The sequence below is a fragment of the Oncorhynchus keta genome, chromosome 18 (assembly GCF_023373465.1).
Source record: "Oncorhynchus keta strain PuntledgeMale-10-30-2019 chromosome 18, Oket_V2, whole genome shotgun sequence".
NCBI lineage: Eukaryota > Metazoa > Chordata > Actinopteri > Salmoniformes > Salmonidae > Oncorhynchus > Oncorhynchus keta.
Window position 1 is genome coordinate 13726097 of NC_068438.1, and position 17854 is coordinate 13743950.

General features: G+C 42.4%; 1 protein-coding gene and 1 long non-coding RNA gene across 3 annotated transcripts in view; one reads left to right on the forward strand and one right to left on the reverse strand.

Annotated features, from left to right (window-relative positions):
• Positions 1–10352, reverse strand: part of LOC118397315 (ras GTPase-activating protein 2-like) — a 59188-nt gene extending 48836 nt beyond the window's left edge. Inside the window, exons 1-5 of one of the 2 annotated variants that reach the window (XM_035791958.2) lie at positions 10149–10352; positions 7047–7170; positions 4118–4221; positions 3925–4019; positions 1331–1407 (exon numbers count right to left, since the gene is read on the reverse strand). In XM_035791958.2, coding sequence (XP_035647851.1) covers positions 1331–1407; positions 3925–4019; positions 4118–4221; positions 7047–7170; positions 10149–10206 — 458 coding nt within the window. In that variant the 5' untranslated portion in view covers positions 10207–10352. Of the gene's footprint in view, positions 1–1330; positions 1408–3319; positions 3342–3924; positions 4020–4117; positions 4222–7046; positions 7171–10148 lie in introns of those variants that run through there. The other variant, XM_035791959.2, reaches the window with a different exon arrangement.
• LOC127908636 (uncharacterized) lies at positions 9459–13113 on the forward strand. Its single transcript, XR_008067835.1, has 4 exons — positions 9459–9611; positions 10678–10750; positions 11450–11476; positions 11629–13113. It is a non-coding gene; the product is annotated as an uncharacterized LOC127908636 (long non-coding RNA).
• Positions 13114–17854: the final 4741 nt, after the last annotated feature.

Genomic DNA, 17854 nt, shown 5'->3' on the forward strand with positions numbered 1-17854 from the left:
TTAGATGCATCCTTCATTAATTTGGCCATTTTATCTTGAAACATATGGTCTATCCAATAGAAACTCATGGGACACGTACACTTAGTGGACAAAACATTTTTTTTTAAACTTCCTAATATAGCCCCATAGCAGCCTCAACTGATTCAAAGGACCTTAAATATTTTGTCTTGCCCATTCACCCCCTGGATGGAACACATACACAAGCCATGTCTCAATTGTCTCAAGGCTTAAGAAACCTTCTTTAACCGGTCTCCTCCCCTTCATCTACACTGATTGAAGTAGATTTTAAAAACTCATTCACCTGGTCAGTCTGTCATAGAAAGAGCAGGTATCCTTAATATTTTGCACCCTTAGTGTATATTATGAATACTATAGTTTTTTAAAAGTTATTCAAGTATAAATTACCTCCTCCCCCCAAAAAAGTAGATGTATATAAAAATAACCAAAAGTTACTATAGATTGCCATATATTTTTTATTAATTACCAAAACTACCAAAGATTCTGGTAACTTTGGTAAATTACCAGTAGCTTTACTACCCTAATCCTCCCACAGTGGCAAGTCAGGGTGGAGGAGACAGTAACAGTGAGCAGGTAGTGGTGACACACCAACGACGGCAGCGCGGCGGTTCTGAGACACCAGCTGCAGCGACCATAGCGGTGGGAGCAGTGCTACAGCAGTTTCCTGTCGAGATGCCATCACTTCCTCCTCATTAACCTGCTTGCCGCGGTTTGAATGAGTGTAGCCAAGCAACAACAACATCCACTGACTAACGCACACACACAATGCAAGCACACAAAACCCTTGCGATGACAATCTCTTGGAAATACACAAACACACATGCAATGCCAAAGGGAGTGCTCAGGGACAGTGCTACAGTATGGATGCACAGTCAAACACCAACAGAGGAGACAAGTTGTTTGTGAGAGCGGTGTGTGTGTGTGTGTGTGTCTGTGGAGGGATGTTGAAAATTAACACAGCAGAGGTGAATTCGCGAGTAGGAGAAAACAGCTGCGGTAAGAGGAACTGAAGAGAGGGTTAACCATGGTTGGGTCTCTGGGCTCTGGCTCCTTAGAGCCTATTGATGCCTGACTGGGAGGCTTAATGGTGTTGGCCGATCTAGCCCAGCCACAAACAAAGGCTTAACGACAGCAAATAAGAGTGCATAGAGAAAATCCACATGTTAATGTACTTGTGTTAAAGTCTTCCAATGCTTCTTAGGGTAACAGGTGCCCCTAACCACAGATCTAGGATCAGATTATACTACACACCCCACCCTAACCTTACCCATCAAGGTGAAAGAAAACATTCTGACCCTGGATCAGTACTCACCGAACCAGTAGCTGCTGGCACATGGAGCCATTCTCTATGATCAGTTCATTCAGACGCATCTCCAGGTGGACCTTTCCCTGGGGGGAGAGAGAGAAGAGACGTGACATGACATCAGAGCATTCTGAAAGTCAACAGGAATTACTTCAGTATTTCTCCTATCAACATTGGTGGTATATGCCAGATCCTGTACTCTCTGAACATACGTTTAGAATGTACTTTCAGAGGTTAGGTTACATTCATAGTGCAGCCTACTCTATGAATGAGTTAAACGTTCATTCTAAAGTGGTGGATATGAGTAAGGCCGACTCCTCTAACCTCCCCAGTCTTTCTCTATGGTGGCTTCAGGTTTGTAGTGGCTGTGTGTGCATTAGGGAGTGTGATAAGCCACAGCTAGCTGTCATGTGAACCAACGCTCAAAGTCTTTATCAGGTCGGATGTGGTGAAGGCTGCTGCATTGCCTTCAGAAGTGTCAGAGGGAGGCAGAAAAAAAAACAAATGCACGCACTCCCTCTCCCCTCCGCAATACAGCATGAGTTGAGCTCAGACAGTGATAGTTGTCGCTTACGTTGTTGCTAATGGAAGATAAGCCTTGGTCGACATGGTGAGAACTACCCTGGCTTGCCTGCTGGGCAGAGTTAATGTCCCTCGGTACGTGTTCATTAGACACCGAACGAAGGAAAATGGACTGAAACAGGGACAAATTACCTGGACTAAGAAGCACTAATGTTCTGCTGCAAAGCATTTTCTATTGCGTGGCCTAATGTAAGCGACCCAGCTCACTGCCACTCACCTTCAAAACATGGCCTGTATTGTACTATCAGGCCCATGTACAAGTATCCACTTGGCACAGATATAGGAACAGATTATCCTCCCCAAGCTCTAACCTTAAGCACTTCTGAAAGGGCAACTTCAACATACTCCAACCTGTACCATCAAACAACTGCACAGAAGCAACCACTTCTAACTCACTCTGTTCTTCTCAGCCTATTGCCAACTGCACTCGCAGTTTCTGCATCAATTTCAACCCCTTTTTCAGAGAGAACACACGCACACACTGCAGTCCATCACTGATGTAACAAGACTTGGAACACCTACTTCGGGGTGAGTCACTGTAGAAAACACTCCTCAGAATAGCCTAGACTAGGGCAATTCCACTACAATTGTTGTCACATATGACAACTTTGTGCAACATGACAGCGACAGGAGGCAGCAACCTTGGGATTCTGTAGAGATCGAAAAATATTCTACAAGTCTTAAAGCCATATGAAAGGCCATGCATCTGCAGAGAGAGGGAGAGAGGCAGAGGGAGAAAGAGAGAGAGTGGGAGGATACACTTCCTTAGACACTAAAAGGAGCCCTTTGAAAGGCGGGTTTGCGACAGTGGAGAGAAAAAAGAAAAAAAACTGCTGTGCGCTGTGAAATACCTAGAGAAGACGAGCACCGTGTTTACAGTGAGATGAGCGAGACTGGAACCAGAAACATTAGGTTCTACCCGTGTCCATCTCCCCCAGACAGATCTGAATGGGGAGCTTGCAAGCAAAATAGATTGTTTCAAATCAAATATGGCTGCTCTCTTCGTAGAGGATTTAGCCTGGCTAACAGACCTTGTCTGGTGTTGCCCAACTGACACTATGCCCACAAACACACACATCCAACTCGGCTCGGTGTCCTTCTGTTCTTCCTGGACTCAAGCCGTGCCTCTAGTTGGGGAGGCAGCCCTGGTCATCTTCAGAGTGAGTCACTGTAGCAAATCACTCCTCAGAATAGCCCAGACTAGGGCACCACTAAACATGTAATGCTACAACTGTGGCATGAAATAGGGTTAAATGGAACTGTCCTACACAGCCTACTGTGATTGGGTCACATGTCTGCGGGCTTGGGTCAGTTCAGGATGCTGTGGCAGCAGGACACTGGGTTATTTCAGCCCGTTCTCCGCCAGATTTCAATATCCTAAACTCTGCTCATCACTCAAGAACAAAAAACACTCACCACCAGGTTAATGACACCATTATGTAACCGAGAGGTAAGAAGAACAACAATTGAATACACCTTGGAGAGCGGAAGTCCTCTTTTTTCCAGTCTTTCTCCTTCCTTTGAGCCAGAAGTCCTGCCATCAGAAACAGCAGAGCTCCTGGTTCTTTCTCAATTTTCAAAAAAGCACATCCTCTCATTGCCTCATCGCTGATCTGAAAGAATTGACCAGGTGAAAGCCAACCAATGAGCTTCCACCATATTGTTTTCACCTGTCAAGTATTTTCCAATCAGTGTAGATTAAAGGGGAGACGACAAGGTGAGAAGAGATTTTTTTTATCAATTGAGCTAGAGCCCCTGTGGATCAGCCCAGTTGCCAAGCCTCTCAGCTTAGAGAGAATACAACAACAGGATGTGAGGAGGAGGTGTCTGCTGCAGTTACACAGTTGGACCAAGCCAAATGTCTGACTGGTGACCAACTAGAATCAATACCATTGGACAGCCTTATGTTGGCTAAATGACCACATATAGGAACTAGCACTATGACTAGAAGGTGAACTTTACCCCCCCAGACCAACTGGGTACACATAAAGAGGTCTGAACACTGTCTGACTGACACCCACCTGGACTTCAGAGTTAGGGTCCACGGGCTGCAGGCCGAACCAGTGCTCCTTCCCACTGAATTTACACAGTTCCTCCTTCCTGATGGACACTTTCCCTGAAACCACACATGGACCGACAGACGTCAACATACTTGGAAATCCTCCAGCTGAAAGCATAGTGTACCTGTGTGTGTGTGTGTCAGTTCCTACTCACCGACAGGCAGGTCCCTCTGAAAAACTCCCTTGGCGAATACGTAGAAGGACAAACACTGAAATGGTCGTGGGATCTCAAAGTAGAAGTCCTCTCCGTAGAAAGGGCTGGAAAACAACCACACAGGAAGTCGTTGAAGTGAAGAGTAAAACGCCATCTTTAGGCTACGTTCAGAGAACAGGCTGACCTCTGTGGAAAGGGAACATTTACTGAAAACTTGGTTGGCTTTACATTGGGAAGGGTTTATGACTGATTAGCCTGATCCCAGAACTGAGCCAAACAACTTATGTGACAAGGAGTTGGCAAGACAAAACAGATCTGGGACCAGGATACTATTTCAAGGGCCAGAAGACAACACCCCGACGACAACACAAACCAAGGCCTTATCCACAGGCCGCCCTCCATCAGCAATCATTAAACAGCAGGTGCTAAATATAGCCTAGCTCTGTGGTGGCCAGGCCTCCTAGGACTGACTGACCAGCATACACGTGGTTTGGAAGAGCAGGCAGAGAGTGCCCAATCTCAATTGCTTAAAAATCTATTACATTTTCGTCTCCTCCCCATCACTTAGAAATAGTTGCTAGGTGAAAGCAATATGGGGAAAGCGCATCAGGCTACACCTGGTCAGTTCTTTCAGATCAGTGCAATGAAGGAGGTGGCGAGGACAGATGTTTTTAGACAATTGAGAAAGAGCCCTTCTGAGCCTAACAGTCACGGTTATTCATATTTTTCAAGAAAATAAAATTATGGTAATGTACCATAACTGCACATAGTTACTAGCTTGTTACATGGTTATTATACTAAATTGTTACTTTGGTAGTTACTCTGGTATGAGGCATAATTTATGTAAAGAGAAGCCAGAGTGGCTGTTAGCTACACCATTCTGCAGCCTTCTCAAAACAGTAGAAGCTAAGCAGGTTTAAACGTTGCTAGCAGGTGTATGACAAACCAGTACGAAAACAGGAAAACTGACAGACATTTGTTCCATTATCTTGATAAAGTCAAACAGTGCTAATAACATTATGATCTGTTCAAGTATGGCTGGCTTCTATGTAATACTGCATGCACGGTTGGTGAAATGCCTTGCCTGTCACTTCCGCAGTGAGGGTTTGGCAACAGGCTGCAGACGCCCACGCATACTTCAGTGCACATAATCACATGGATTTACGCACTTGTAGCCTCCACACACACACACACACACACACACACACACACACACGCACGCACGCACGCACACACGCTCTCTCATTGTCCCGTTCCTTCCCTCTCAGACAGATAACGGGTGTAAGCATTAGTCCAAACAAGAGTTTGTATTGGACAAATTCAGGTAGGTCCCTCCCCATTTCGCCCAGTTCGCTTCCATTTAAGAAACATTTTGCAACAGAATCGGCGTAATGAATACGCCCTAGAATCAATAAAAACACATCCTAACGTTAAAGAAAAATTCCACTCAAAATCTTCTGGCATTTGCCAGCAATCAAAATGCTAAAATTGTCACAGTTCTCACAGATTGTCACAAAATGCATCATACTATGCTTTCTGTATTTTGAAGGTTCTATATAGTTTGAGTGGCATTGTCCTTTGAACCCACATAAGGGAGTAATATGGTACCGGTATAGCTGCTCCACTGCAATTGTTGTCACATATGACAACTTTGTGCAACGTGACAGTGGCAGGAGGCAACAACCTTGGGAATCTACAGAGAGAGATTCGTCAAGTCTTACAGCCATATGAAAGACCATACATATACAGAGAGAGGTAGAGAGAGAGATAGATAGAGGTAGAGAGAGGTAGGTAGAGAGAGAGAGAGTGAGTGGGAGGATACACTTCCTTAGACACTAAAAGGAGCCCTTTGAAAGGCGGGTTTGCGACAGTGGAGAAAAAAAAGAGAAAAAAAAACTGCTGTGCGTTGTGAAATACCTAGAGAAGACGAGCACCGTGTTTACAGTGAGATGAGCGAGACTGGAACCAGAAACATTAGGTTCTACCCGTGTCCATCTCCCCCAGACAGCTCTGAATGGGGAGCTTGTAAGCAGCATAGTTAGTTTCAAATCAAATATGTCTGCTCTCATCGTAGAGGATTTAGCCTAGCTAACACTGTCCGCGTCTGGTGTTGCCCAACTGACACTATGCCCACAAACATCCAACTCGGCAGGGTGTCCTTCTGTTCTTCCTGGACTCGAGAAGCGCATAGTTGGGGAGGCAGTCCTAGTCGTCTCCAGGTTACAATAAACATTAAGGCTAAAGGGTTTCAATGGTGTTACATGACACCTCCACATCGATCGTGAAGAACACATTTCAACATTAGGAGAGATGTTAAGGAAATCATATTGTTATTACCCTGCCTGATGACATTGACACAAAATGATCAATGAAAAACGATCTGGGCCCTGCAGGAAGAGGATGTTACACATCATATGATATCACCATGGCAATAGTGCAATATAGACTAGGCTAACATGACAAGAGCAATGTCTTCATTGCGCTATTCTTGTAGGCAGTGCTGTGAGGTACTTCTGAACATACGAAGGTAGCCTACATGTGCCCTTTTGTAAGGTGATCACTAGATGCCCATGCTACAAAGAACATAATTGGCTAGATTATTGTGAATGATGAGCAAGTATATGAATGGTCTATTCTTTATTTAGGACTAGGCCTATCGTTAGTGGTTAAAATCATATTTTATGAGAGAAAGTCATACTTCCGAGTTCAGACCTTTGTAGCATGGCCAGATAGTGACTACCTTTAGTCTGAGGATGAGGATGGAGGGAGATTGTGGCTTAGTTGATATAGCATTGTGCTAGCAACGCCAGAGCTGTGGATTTAAATGTATGCACAGGGCTGTGTCGCTTTGGATAAAATAATCTGCTAAATGGCATAGATTATATAATATCATTATAATAATACTACTATAAAATAAAAATAAAGTTACCTGAGGCTTTTGTCAAACACCTTGGTCCGGAATACCTCCTCCTGGTCCAGGCTGATGGTGCAGAAGGTGCAGAGGTCCCGCTGTCGGTTGGGCCCCGAACACGGACCCAGGTTCTTGCCTTCACCTGCAGAATATGGAGGGTCAGAGAGGCAGGTGGTGCTAACGTGGAAAATAGACTTCAGTCAAATAATTGTCAAGGTCTCTTTTCCATCGACCTGCTGTTACTATGGTTGATAATACCAATGTGAACATTTAAATCAGCACTGTTCAATTCCGGTCCTGGAGGGCCTAAACACTTCTGGATTTTGTTTCTACCTGGTAGTTCATTATTAGGAGGAGAGGAGGAAAAACAATTGTTTTTGTCCCTCCAGGACTGACATTGAACAGGCCTGATTTAAAAAGTAAAAAACACCCTAAAGATAATTTGTTTCAACTGAAGTTAGGCCATCTCTGAAGATTTATTTTGATAACTTCATGATGTGGCATGTAGGGGGCCTAGTCATTTCATTGATGCATTTAGCCAGGATACTGAGGACAGTGCATGAACTTCCTCTCATCATGCTCCTGGCTCTGACAGTGGAACGCTGATTCACAAACGTGAAACACCTCGGAAATCTCCAGCCAGGTAAACTGCTTGCACCTGGATCAACAGCACAGCAACAAATACCCACTAAAAATGTATATACTACTGCACCATAAGAAGGACTGCACACCACTACCTGTAATAGAGCTCTGTCTGTCTACATCTGCTATATGGCGCGTCACCAGGTTCATGTTTTAATAGTTTCACACATCAATGTGTGTGAACCACAATATTATTCACTGTGTAGTGGTTGACAGTGATCTAAATTGGTCTGGGATACGTAAGGGTGAACAAACTTGAATGGAGAAAAGCCAGAGTCGGGGATCAGGCTCTTTAAAAGGGCTATTAATATAGGGCTAATCCCAGAAAAGGGCTGTGAAAACCTACAGCAGAGCCCTGAGCTGCCACTAAGCCCCGGTGAGCCTGACCTGCAGGAGAGTTCAAGCCCTCGCTAACTCCATCCTCCTCCATGCCATCCTCACAAGAAAAAGTACTGGTTGCCATGGAAACACAGAGGCAAGAGGTCAAAGAGCAAACGTTACACTTATACAAACTTCTCTGTTTGTACTGAATAGACTACGACTTCCATTGACACTTTTTCATTTAAGACAAAGAGAAACCCCAAGAGGAAAAAAGGTGTCGCAAGATGGCAAACTGATTTTCTTGCCATGGGTAGTTCCCCCATTTCTTTCGTTTCCTGGGTGCTAATCAATGCATGTTAGTGAAAATGCCATTTGTTTTTCAGCCAATTTGTGTGCGCGCAAGTGCATAATGCATTCATTTATTATGTTTAAATGCACACCTATGATGACAGTACTTTGTGCATGTCAACTTCTGTGCTTGTTTGTACACGCATGACAGCATCTGCAGAAGTAAGCATCAGAGCCAGAGCGAAGGGGAGGAAGGGGGGGGCGAATACTGGTAGAGTAGTGGTAGAGCAGTCTATAACCAAGGGCAGGTACTTTGATTAGTCCTTTTTAGTGAAAACACTGATCAAAGGAGGAGTCCCATCTTTTAGACCATTGAGATAAATTCATACTTTACTAGACTTCCTGCAATCAAAACAGGTTTATGTATGTGATGCTTAGCATGTTGTTTTCTCATTTTGCAGTAGATAGTGTGAATGGTGTTGTTCTCTCACACAGCTACCCTAACAAAGCTGACAGTATTGTTTGTGTGCCAGTAACATTCCATCAACAGATCCTGTGTGGTACTGTGCTCATTCAAAACTAACAAACTGTCTGCATAAAAGCCAGGTGCATGTTTATGAAGTCAAACCAATTCTTTATCAAATGGACTTTGACAAAGTTACTTAAATATCTGCTATAGGCTAGTTGTTAATCATAGATGCAATGACATGCAGAGGATAATAACAATGATGGATGTGGTCTTGATGTGGAATTGTGTTTAGGACCTCAAGAAGTCTCTTAATTGCAAAAAAAAAAAGCATGCACCAGACATCCATGGGAAGGAAGCAATTTCAGTAATCCACAGGTCCTTATGATTATGACTTTTAATTGATCTTATTCACGTGAGTAAACTGCATTGCAAGGGCCACACAGAGCTTATAGAATGTATTATGGAACTTTGATTAATTCAGGTTATTTTCCTGCTCAAAGAAGGATGGACAAGGGTGTTTGTGACCAAATATATCCATAAAGTGTAAAAGTTCCACTCAAAGAAGAATATATTGTATCCATTATCTTTGATGAAATTCATATTTTTTTTAAAAATCTGGGTAAATTCACGTTTTTTCCCCTTTCTTATCAATATGACAGTAACGAAAACCAGCTATTAGCCAACCCTGCTGGATAAGGGTATGGTTTAAAATGTCAAAATCATTTCTCAATTGATGACTAACCTGGAATAGAGTAATATCGAAACTAGTTAGTTATTTCAACACAGTAACATTTCAGAACCTAACCAACACACGGAGACAACTTCCTGCCACGAGCGTTTCGCAAGATGAGAACCGAGACAAGGTAACTAGCTAGCTACTGGTAGCGTGAACTAGCTATGAATGACAAATTATTATTAGATAGCTAGCTAAGATAAGATACATTGAAACAAACGAATTACCTGTATAGGGAGTGGCACAATTACGGAAAGCACTTTAGGTTTGCTAGAAAAAAAAAATGGACAGCTAAATTAGCAACGTAGCTAACTAGCGCGAGCCAGCTAACAGTTAAACTAGCTAGTCCTTGCTCATGTGTTTTGATGCGTGTGTGTGGATTTCAAACCACTGACTGTACTAACTAGCCCGTCTTTGCATAGGCTTTTGTTAGATAACCGAGCTGTGATATTGAAATAAATAGTTACATTGTGTCAACGTTTTCTGAAAATATAAAACAAGTTTAATCGGGCCCGGGCAACATTCATTCACAACAATGTCTCAATCTATCTTCATGAACTGGCTGTGTTGATCGTACCGCGCCCCTCTTTTTTTCACGTCGTTTACTTTTTTGTTAAACCCTTCAATTGAAGAATGCCGATACAATAAATACATTGTTCACACTTACATATCTTTCCCCGCAGGCTTTGTAAAATCCGTATTTTCGTGTCCTCTTCTTCCGCCATGGTCCGACTTGACTGTATCTGTAGCTAGTACATTCAACGCTTAGCTATAATATCCGTTTATGAATGCAAGCGAAGGGCCAACCTACTGCAGCGTCACTACGAGCGCTATTGGCCGTACGCTGACATTAGACTAGACTGGAGAGACTTGTGTGAATAGTATTCACTGCACTGACTCTCACAGTTTGTAAAACAAGTGGAAGCTCTGTGCAGGATTCACACCCCAAAAAAGTGTCAAAGATGAGAGGATGCGCCTCCTCTTTCGGTACCCGACCTACAGACACGGTATTTGCACAGACAATACTTGTAACTTCTGTGCTTGCCATAGGAGCATTTCTTGATATTTTGTTATTTGAAAGATAAAAATGTTCAGGCCTACTGCTGATATAGTTTTGCAAAGTCGAATTATGTGCTTTTTTCAGTGATACAGGGAACTGGCTATGTTCACTTCTCTCATCTCTTTCTTATTTCAAGGTAGTCACAGTTTGGATGGTGGATTTCTTATCCAAGACTATTCAGGACATTCACAAGGACAGAGGGAATACAGGTATGCACACCTGCCTGCTCAAGGCAAGCAGAAATGATAGTGCCTTGTGCCTGTCAATTCAGGTGCCAATCCTCTTTACACCACTGGAACAGCACCCTAGACCCAACCTTATATTAACTTTAGAAAACCCTAGCCCCAGTCTTATCTTCACTTATTTTTCAAAACTGTAACCCATGTCCTAATAACCCTTAACCTTAGCACCAGTCCATCTTGACCACAAAACCCTAACCAAACCCTTGTGCCCACTTTATTGCAAGCCCTTTTGAAAACCTTAATCCTAAACCTTATGTTTTTTCCATATGGGTGATTCCTCATGAAACTAGAAAAAAAAATATCATGATTTTGGGGATTTTCACGAAATGTAATCAATAGAAGGGTCCTTTGGAGGAAGGATTGTTAACATATATTTGACATTAATTTGTATCCCTCTTAGATGTAAAGTCCCCTGTTTAGGGGACCTGCATGGTTCTGGTACTGTTCTGACTGACATTTTCACTTAGAAATTGGATCTGTGGACACTAGCTCAAAATGGCATGCATTGAGCGATAACCTTGGTTCCCACGGACACAGTAGTATATTGTCTGCCTGTGTGACGTAGGACATTAAATCTGAAACCACTTGAAGCTCCTAACATTTAATTCACTCTTCTGACTATCCATCAACTCCTGGCTGAACCCTACATCACATCCACTGAAAAAGCGCATACCTGCAATCCTTACATCATAGGTGAGAGTGGTTTCATCACTAGCATATTCAGATATTGATTTATAGCTATTAATCTTAAATATTCTATTGATTTTAAACAAAAAAATATTTCTGTTTGTCATAGATGGACAAATTTAATATGAAATTAATATAGCTCTATTTGATGTTCACAGCGGTGGGGGCAGGTGTTTTGATCAAGAGAGACCTTTAGAAAATATGCACATTTTCTCTAACACTAGACAAACAAATATGTATTTAACAGTTATAAGGAAGGTGAAATATTATAGTAAGAGGTTTTATAATTTGATTATACTACATTTAGAAAGCATATGTCATTTCAAGCCATATTCATACAGTTTTGTTGAATAGGATATACATCATATAAAATATTTCATATTTTCCTCAATTGTACTGTGTACTTGAGCTTGTGTCTTCAAAATTGACTACACCTGAGCAATTTCTAAAAACAATTACCAGAAAGGTGAGATTTTAACCTTTCTTGGGAGTATGATGCATTACTAGTTACTGTTTATTGTTCTCTCATGATTAATAATGACTTTTGGAGATGATGTAAATTACATTTTAGATTACATGTAGTTACTTTACTACTGATGACACTGCCTTGATCAGCCTGTTGCATGCTGACGAGGAACACCATGGCCCAGTCCTAAATGACTTTGTAGAGTGGTGTAACAAATCACACTTGGTCCTCAATACCAACAAGACCAAAGAGATGTGCGTAGACTTAAGGAAGCATACACCACCTACCTCTGCAACATCTATAAGAGGTCAGATCATAGAGATTGTAGAGAAATACAAATATCTGGGTGTCGTCTTGGGCAATAAGCTTCAGTAGAGTAAATGTGCAGACCTGATCTACAAAAAGGGTCAGAGACTATACTTTCTCAAAAAGCTGGGATCTTTTAATGTTGACTGTGCTATACTGAATCTTTCATTGAGATTATTAACTTTTTGTATTGTTTGTTGGTTTGGCAATGCCACTGTCAGCAAGAGAAATATGCTGAGAAGGATTATCACCACAGCAAGCGAGATACTTGGAGTCAAACAGACAGGTCTGGATGAGATCTTTAAGTTCAGGGCCCTCTGCACAAAATCATTTTAGAACAAGCCACCCGAACTTTCAACTAATCCTCTCTCGGTGTTGGTATAGGGCACCCCTCGGCAGGAAAACAGAACTAGACAATAATTTGTGCCAGGTGTGATATTCCTCCTAAATAGCTTGGGCTAATGTTCCTATCGACCCAGTAAGGCCAGCAGGCTAGTCTCTTTTTATTTTTATGTAACTGTTATGAAAGAATATATTGTCAATTTGTTTTCTATTTAAACAACACTTTAAACATGTACATGACACTGTTTTGGACAAGACTGACTTTATCAAAATGATCCTGTTTACACTTTGTCGTCAATTTTAATACTAGAATAAATGTTTCTGTCACGCCCTGGTCGAAGTATATTGTGTTTGTCTATATTTATTTGGTCAGGCCGGGGTGTGACATGGGTTTATTGTGGTGTGTTTTGTCTTTGTTAGGTATTGGGTGTGTGGCTTAGTGGGGGTATCTGCCCACTAAGGGTATCTGCCTCTAACCCTAGGAAGCTCTTTGCCACCTTCTCCTCCCTCCTGAATCCTCCTCCCCCCTCCTCCCTCTCTGCAGATGACTTCGTCAACCATTTTGAAAAGAAGGTCGACGACATCCGATCCTCGTTTGCTAAGTCAAACGACACCGCTGGTTCTGCTCACACTGCCCTACCCTGTGCTCTGACCTCTTTCTCCCCTCTCTCTCCAGATGAAATCTCGCGTCTTGTGACGGCCGGCCGCCCAACAACCTGCCCGCTCGACCCTATCCCCTCCTCTCTTCTCCAGACCATTTCCGGAGACCTTCTCCCTTACCTCACCTCGCTCATCAACTCATCCCTGACCGCTGGCTACGTCCCGTTCCGTCTTCAAGAGAGCGAGAGTTGCACCCCTTCTGAAAAAACCTACACTCGATCCCTCCGATGTCAACAACTACAGACCAGTATCCCTTCTTTCTTTTCTCTCCAAAACTCTTGAACGTGCCGTCCTTGGCCAGCTCTCCCGCTATCTCTCTCAGAATGACCTTCTTGATCCAAATCAGTCAGGTTTCAAGACTAGTCATTCAACTGAGACTGCTCTTCTCTGTATCACGGAGGCGCTCCGCACTGCTAAAGCTAACTCTCTCTCCTCTGCTCTCATCCTTCTAGACCTATCGGCTGCCTTCGATACTGTGAACCATCAGATCCTCCTCTCCACCCTCTCAGAGTTGGGCATCTCCGGCGCGGCCCACGCTTGGATTGCGTCCTACCTGACAGGTCGCTCCTACCAGGTGGCGTGGCGAGAATCTGTCTCCTCACCACGCGCTCTCACCACTGGTGTCCCCCAGGGCTCTGTTCTAGGCCCTCTCCTATTCTCGCTATACACCAAGTCACTTGGCTCTGTCATAACCTCACATGGTCTCTCCTATCATTGCTATGCAGACGACACACAATTAATCTTCTCCTTTCCCCCTTCTGATGACCAGGTGGCGAATCACATCTCTGCATGTCTGGCAGACATATCAGTGTGGATGACGGATCACCACCTCAAGCTGAACCTCGGCAAGACGGAGCTGCTCTTCCTCCCGGGGAAGGACTGCCCGTTCCATGATCTCGCCATCACGGTTGACAACTCCATTGTGTCCTCCTCCCAGAGCGCTAAGAACCTTGGCGTGATCCTGGACAACACCCTGTCGTTCTCAACTAACTGCAAGGCGTTGGCCCGTTCCTGTAGGTTCATGCTCTACAACATCCGCAGAGTACGACCCTGCCTCACACAGGAAGCGGCGCAGGTCCTAATCCAGGCACTTGTCATCTCCCGTCTGGATTACTGCAACTCGCTGTTGGCTGGGCTCCCTGCCTGTGCCATTAAACCCCTACAACTCATCCAGAACGCCGCAGCCCGTCTGGTGTTCAACCTTCCCAAGTTCTCTCACGTCACCCCGCTCCTCCGCTCTCTCCACTGGCTTCCAGTTGAAGCTCGCATCCGCTACAAGACCATGGTGCTTGCCTACGGAGCTGTGAGGGGAACGGCACCTCAGTACCTCCAGGCTCTGATCAGGCCCTACACCCAAACAAGGGCACTGCGTTCATCCACCTCTGGCCTGCTCGCCTCCCTACCACTGAGGAAGTACAGTTCCCGCTCAGCCCAGTCAAAACTGTTCGCTGCTCTGGCTCCCCAATGGTGGAACACACTCCCTCACGACGCCAGGACTGCGGAGTCAATCACCACCTTCCGGAGACACCTGAAACCCCACCTCTTTAAGGAATACCTAGGATAGGATAAAGTAATCCTTCTCACCCCCCCCTCCCCTTAAAATATTTAGATGCACTATTGTAAAGTGGCTGTTCCACTGGATGTCATAAGATGAATGCACCAATTTGTAAGTCGCTCTGGATAAGAGCGTCTGCTAAATGACTTAAATGTAATGTAAATGTAATGGGTATCTAGCAAAGTCTATGGCTGTCTGGAGTGGTTCTCAATCAGAGGCAGGTGTTTATCGATGTCTCTGATTGGGAACCATGTTTAGGCAGCCATATTCTTTAAGTGTTTTGTGGGTGATTGTTCCTGTCTTTGTGTTTGCACCAGATAGGGCTGTTTCGGTTTTCACATTTCATTATTTTGTAGTTTCTTCATGTATAGTTTTTTCCTTCATTAAAATATCATGAATCATCATCACGCTGCATTTTGGTCCGACTCTCCTTCTCCACAAGAAAGCCGTTACAGTTTCTGACTAATATCGATGCCACATGGGCTGTTTTCTATCAGAGAAGTAGTTGGCCTTCAGTTGCGCTTTAAATCATACTTAAGAAATAATTAGTTGGAACATTGGTAACATTTTGGCCTTGCCCAGGCTCCATAATGTTTCATCTGTAAGTGCTACAATGCAAAATGTGTGTCATTTGAAGCTTTACCGCTTGCTCTTTAATATGAGTAGTAGTTTGATTTTAATACAAATGATCTTATAATGAAAATATAAAAAGTGATTAGTCAAATGTTTTTATATAGTGATAAACATAATATACAATATGGACATATCAAAGTTCCAGAGTGGGATGTCTCCTAGTTTTAAAGTTATGGCCCATTTTATTCAGATAAATTGGCATAGCATGCTCCTTTATTTGTATCATTGCACATCCTGCAAATCGGCAGCAGAGGGCAACTGTTTTCACATGCACTCTGTTGGTAATGCTTACATATTGGATTATAACTCTAAAGTAGCAGAGATCCCATTCTGGGAATTTTGTGCTTGTAGAGTATGTTATGATCAACAATATATTGAAACATTAGCCAAATCAAAAATTGTATATTTTAAATATTCATAAATGAATGAAAGAAAATTGGTTTTGTAATCAAAATACTACTCATATTGCAGAGCAAGTGGTTTCATATGTCAATTTCTGCTTTGTAGCACCTACAGATGAACCATTGAGGCCTGGGTAAATGTCACATTCCAGCTTCAATTAATGATTTCTCAATTATGCTTTAAGATGCAAATGTCTAATATGTCAACAAACCTTCCACCAAAGGAACCTTATAGACTACATTTAATGAAAATCCCCCAAATCATACTCTTCTTTTTGTTCTAATTTTGTGAGGAATCACCCATATGGATGTTTTTATCTATGTGACCACTTACCTCATCATGAAGGAAGTAGATTAGATGACCAGATGCTTGTGTTAGAAGAGGAGACCAGTGTGATTCAATTTGCCGTTTCTATAAACCAGAGGAAGTTTCAATGTATAAACCTAACCTGCTTTGCATTTGGTTATGTGGTCCTTATGGGTATCAGCCATGATGACTACTCCATGACTATGCTTTGATTTGTCAAGTGTGTATTATTCATCAATAACTTTATTTAGACTGTGTAGCCAATTGTAAATAGAACTCTCATGGCCTGTGACTCACAGCCACCTCAATGGTTTATCTTCATTAACACAGTCAACGTAATAATTGAAGGAGCAGAGAGTAGTTAAGGTTTATCCAGAAACTGGTAGCATTAGGTAACAAGGGGGTTGCAGAGGAGAAGGTAAGTACTGTACTACCTAATAAACCTGTTACCAGATCGGGGCCAGTTCCGACTCCAGGGGGATGGGGAGAGGGGAACATCTGGATTTTGCTTTGTGTGGGCCAAACTCTAAAATGTTGCTGGGTTTTGTTGAGGGATGATGGGAAAGGAATTAACTTCTCAGATGGGCTGACCCTCAAGGCCACCAAGTGACTGTAGAACTGAATTCAACAGAGCACCAGAGTAAACAGACAGTCAGATTTACTAAGCATTTGCACTTTTGCAAACTCTGCACACTTTTATTTACCGAAGGTAATACAACTGAGAAGTTAGGTAAAACATTTAACACAAAGGTAGAGGAGCATTCAGCAAAGTAAAGAGTAAAAATATTAGATGGCTTAGATTTGTTTTTATTTATATTTATGAAAGTAACAGCTGCAAACTGCATCAGTGCAAGGACTTACAAATTATGTCCTCCTGTGTGCTTATTTAATCTAAACAATAGGAGGGTGTGTATGTGTGTGCCATGCATTAATTTGTCCTCTTAATTCGAGAATGTAGCTTAACAGCTTTTCTCGGCAATTCCAGACAGGTTTGTTTGTTTATTTATCTAAATAACCCAAGACACGGGAATATAAAAACAAGCATGTATGTTTTCTTCCTGTCATTATCTACTGGTTGATCGATTAATTATTTATTCCCTCTGACAAACTGCAGTTTGTCAACTTTGTAACACTCATGTATATTATTTTAAGACACACATAGGGACTCATTCATTTTGATGGTGCATGTGGCAATGACACTACCAAAGTGGTGGACAGACTAATATGAATGGTAGCCTATACAGTGTAAATATAAATTATTATAAAGTGCAAATAACTATGCATAGGTATAGAATATGGACAGCACAATAATTATGAACTAGTCTCAAAGCAAAATAAAGTACAAAAATAAATCACTTTTTTTTTTTAAACATGAAAAATTACCTATTTTGTTATAAGTGAAGAAAATTATATTTACATAATTGTCAGTTAGGTCCTCATATTCAATATCTGCTTTCCATTGGCAACTTATTTCAGATCAATCTGTTTTCCAGGCCCAGGTCAAAAACACAATATCAAATAATGTTTTCAAAGTACTTGAGGTGAACATGATTTAGTTTGGGTCAATTCCTTTGTGTCCATTATTTTGGGCAAACTTAAATCAAACTAACCTACATCAAGCACTATTTTCTATAAATATAGTCAAAATAAAGAAAAGCTCTGGAATGAGTAGCTGTGTCCAAAAGTTTGACTGGTACTGTATGTCAATAGATTT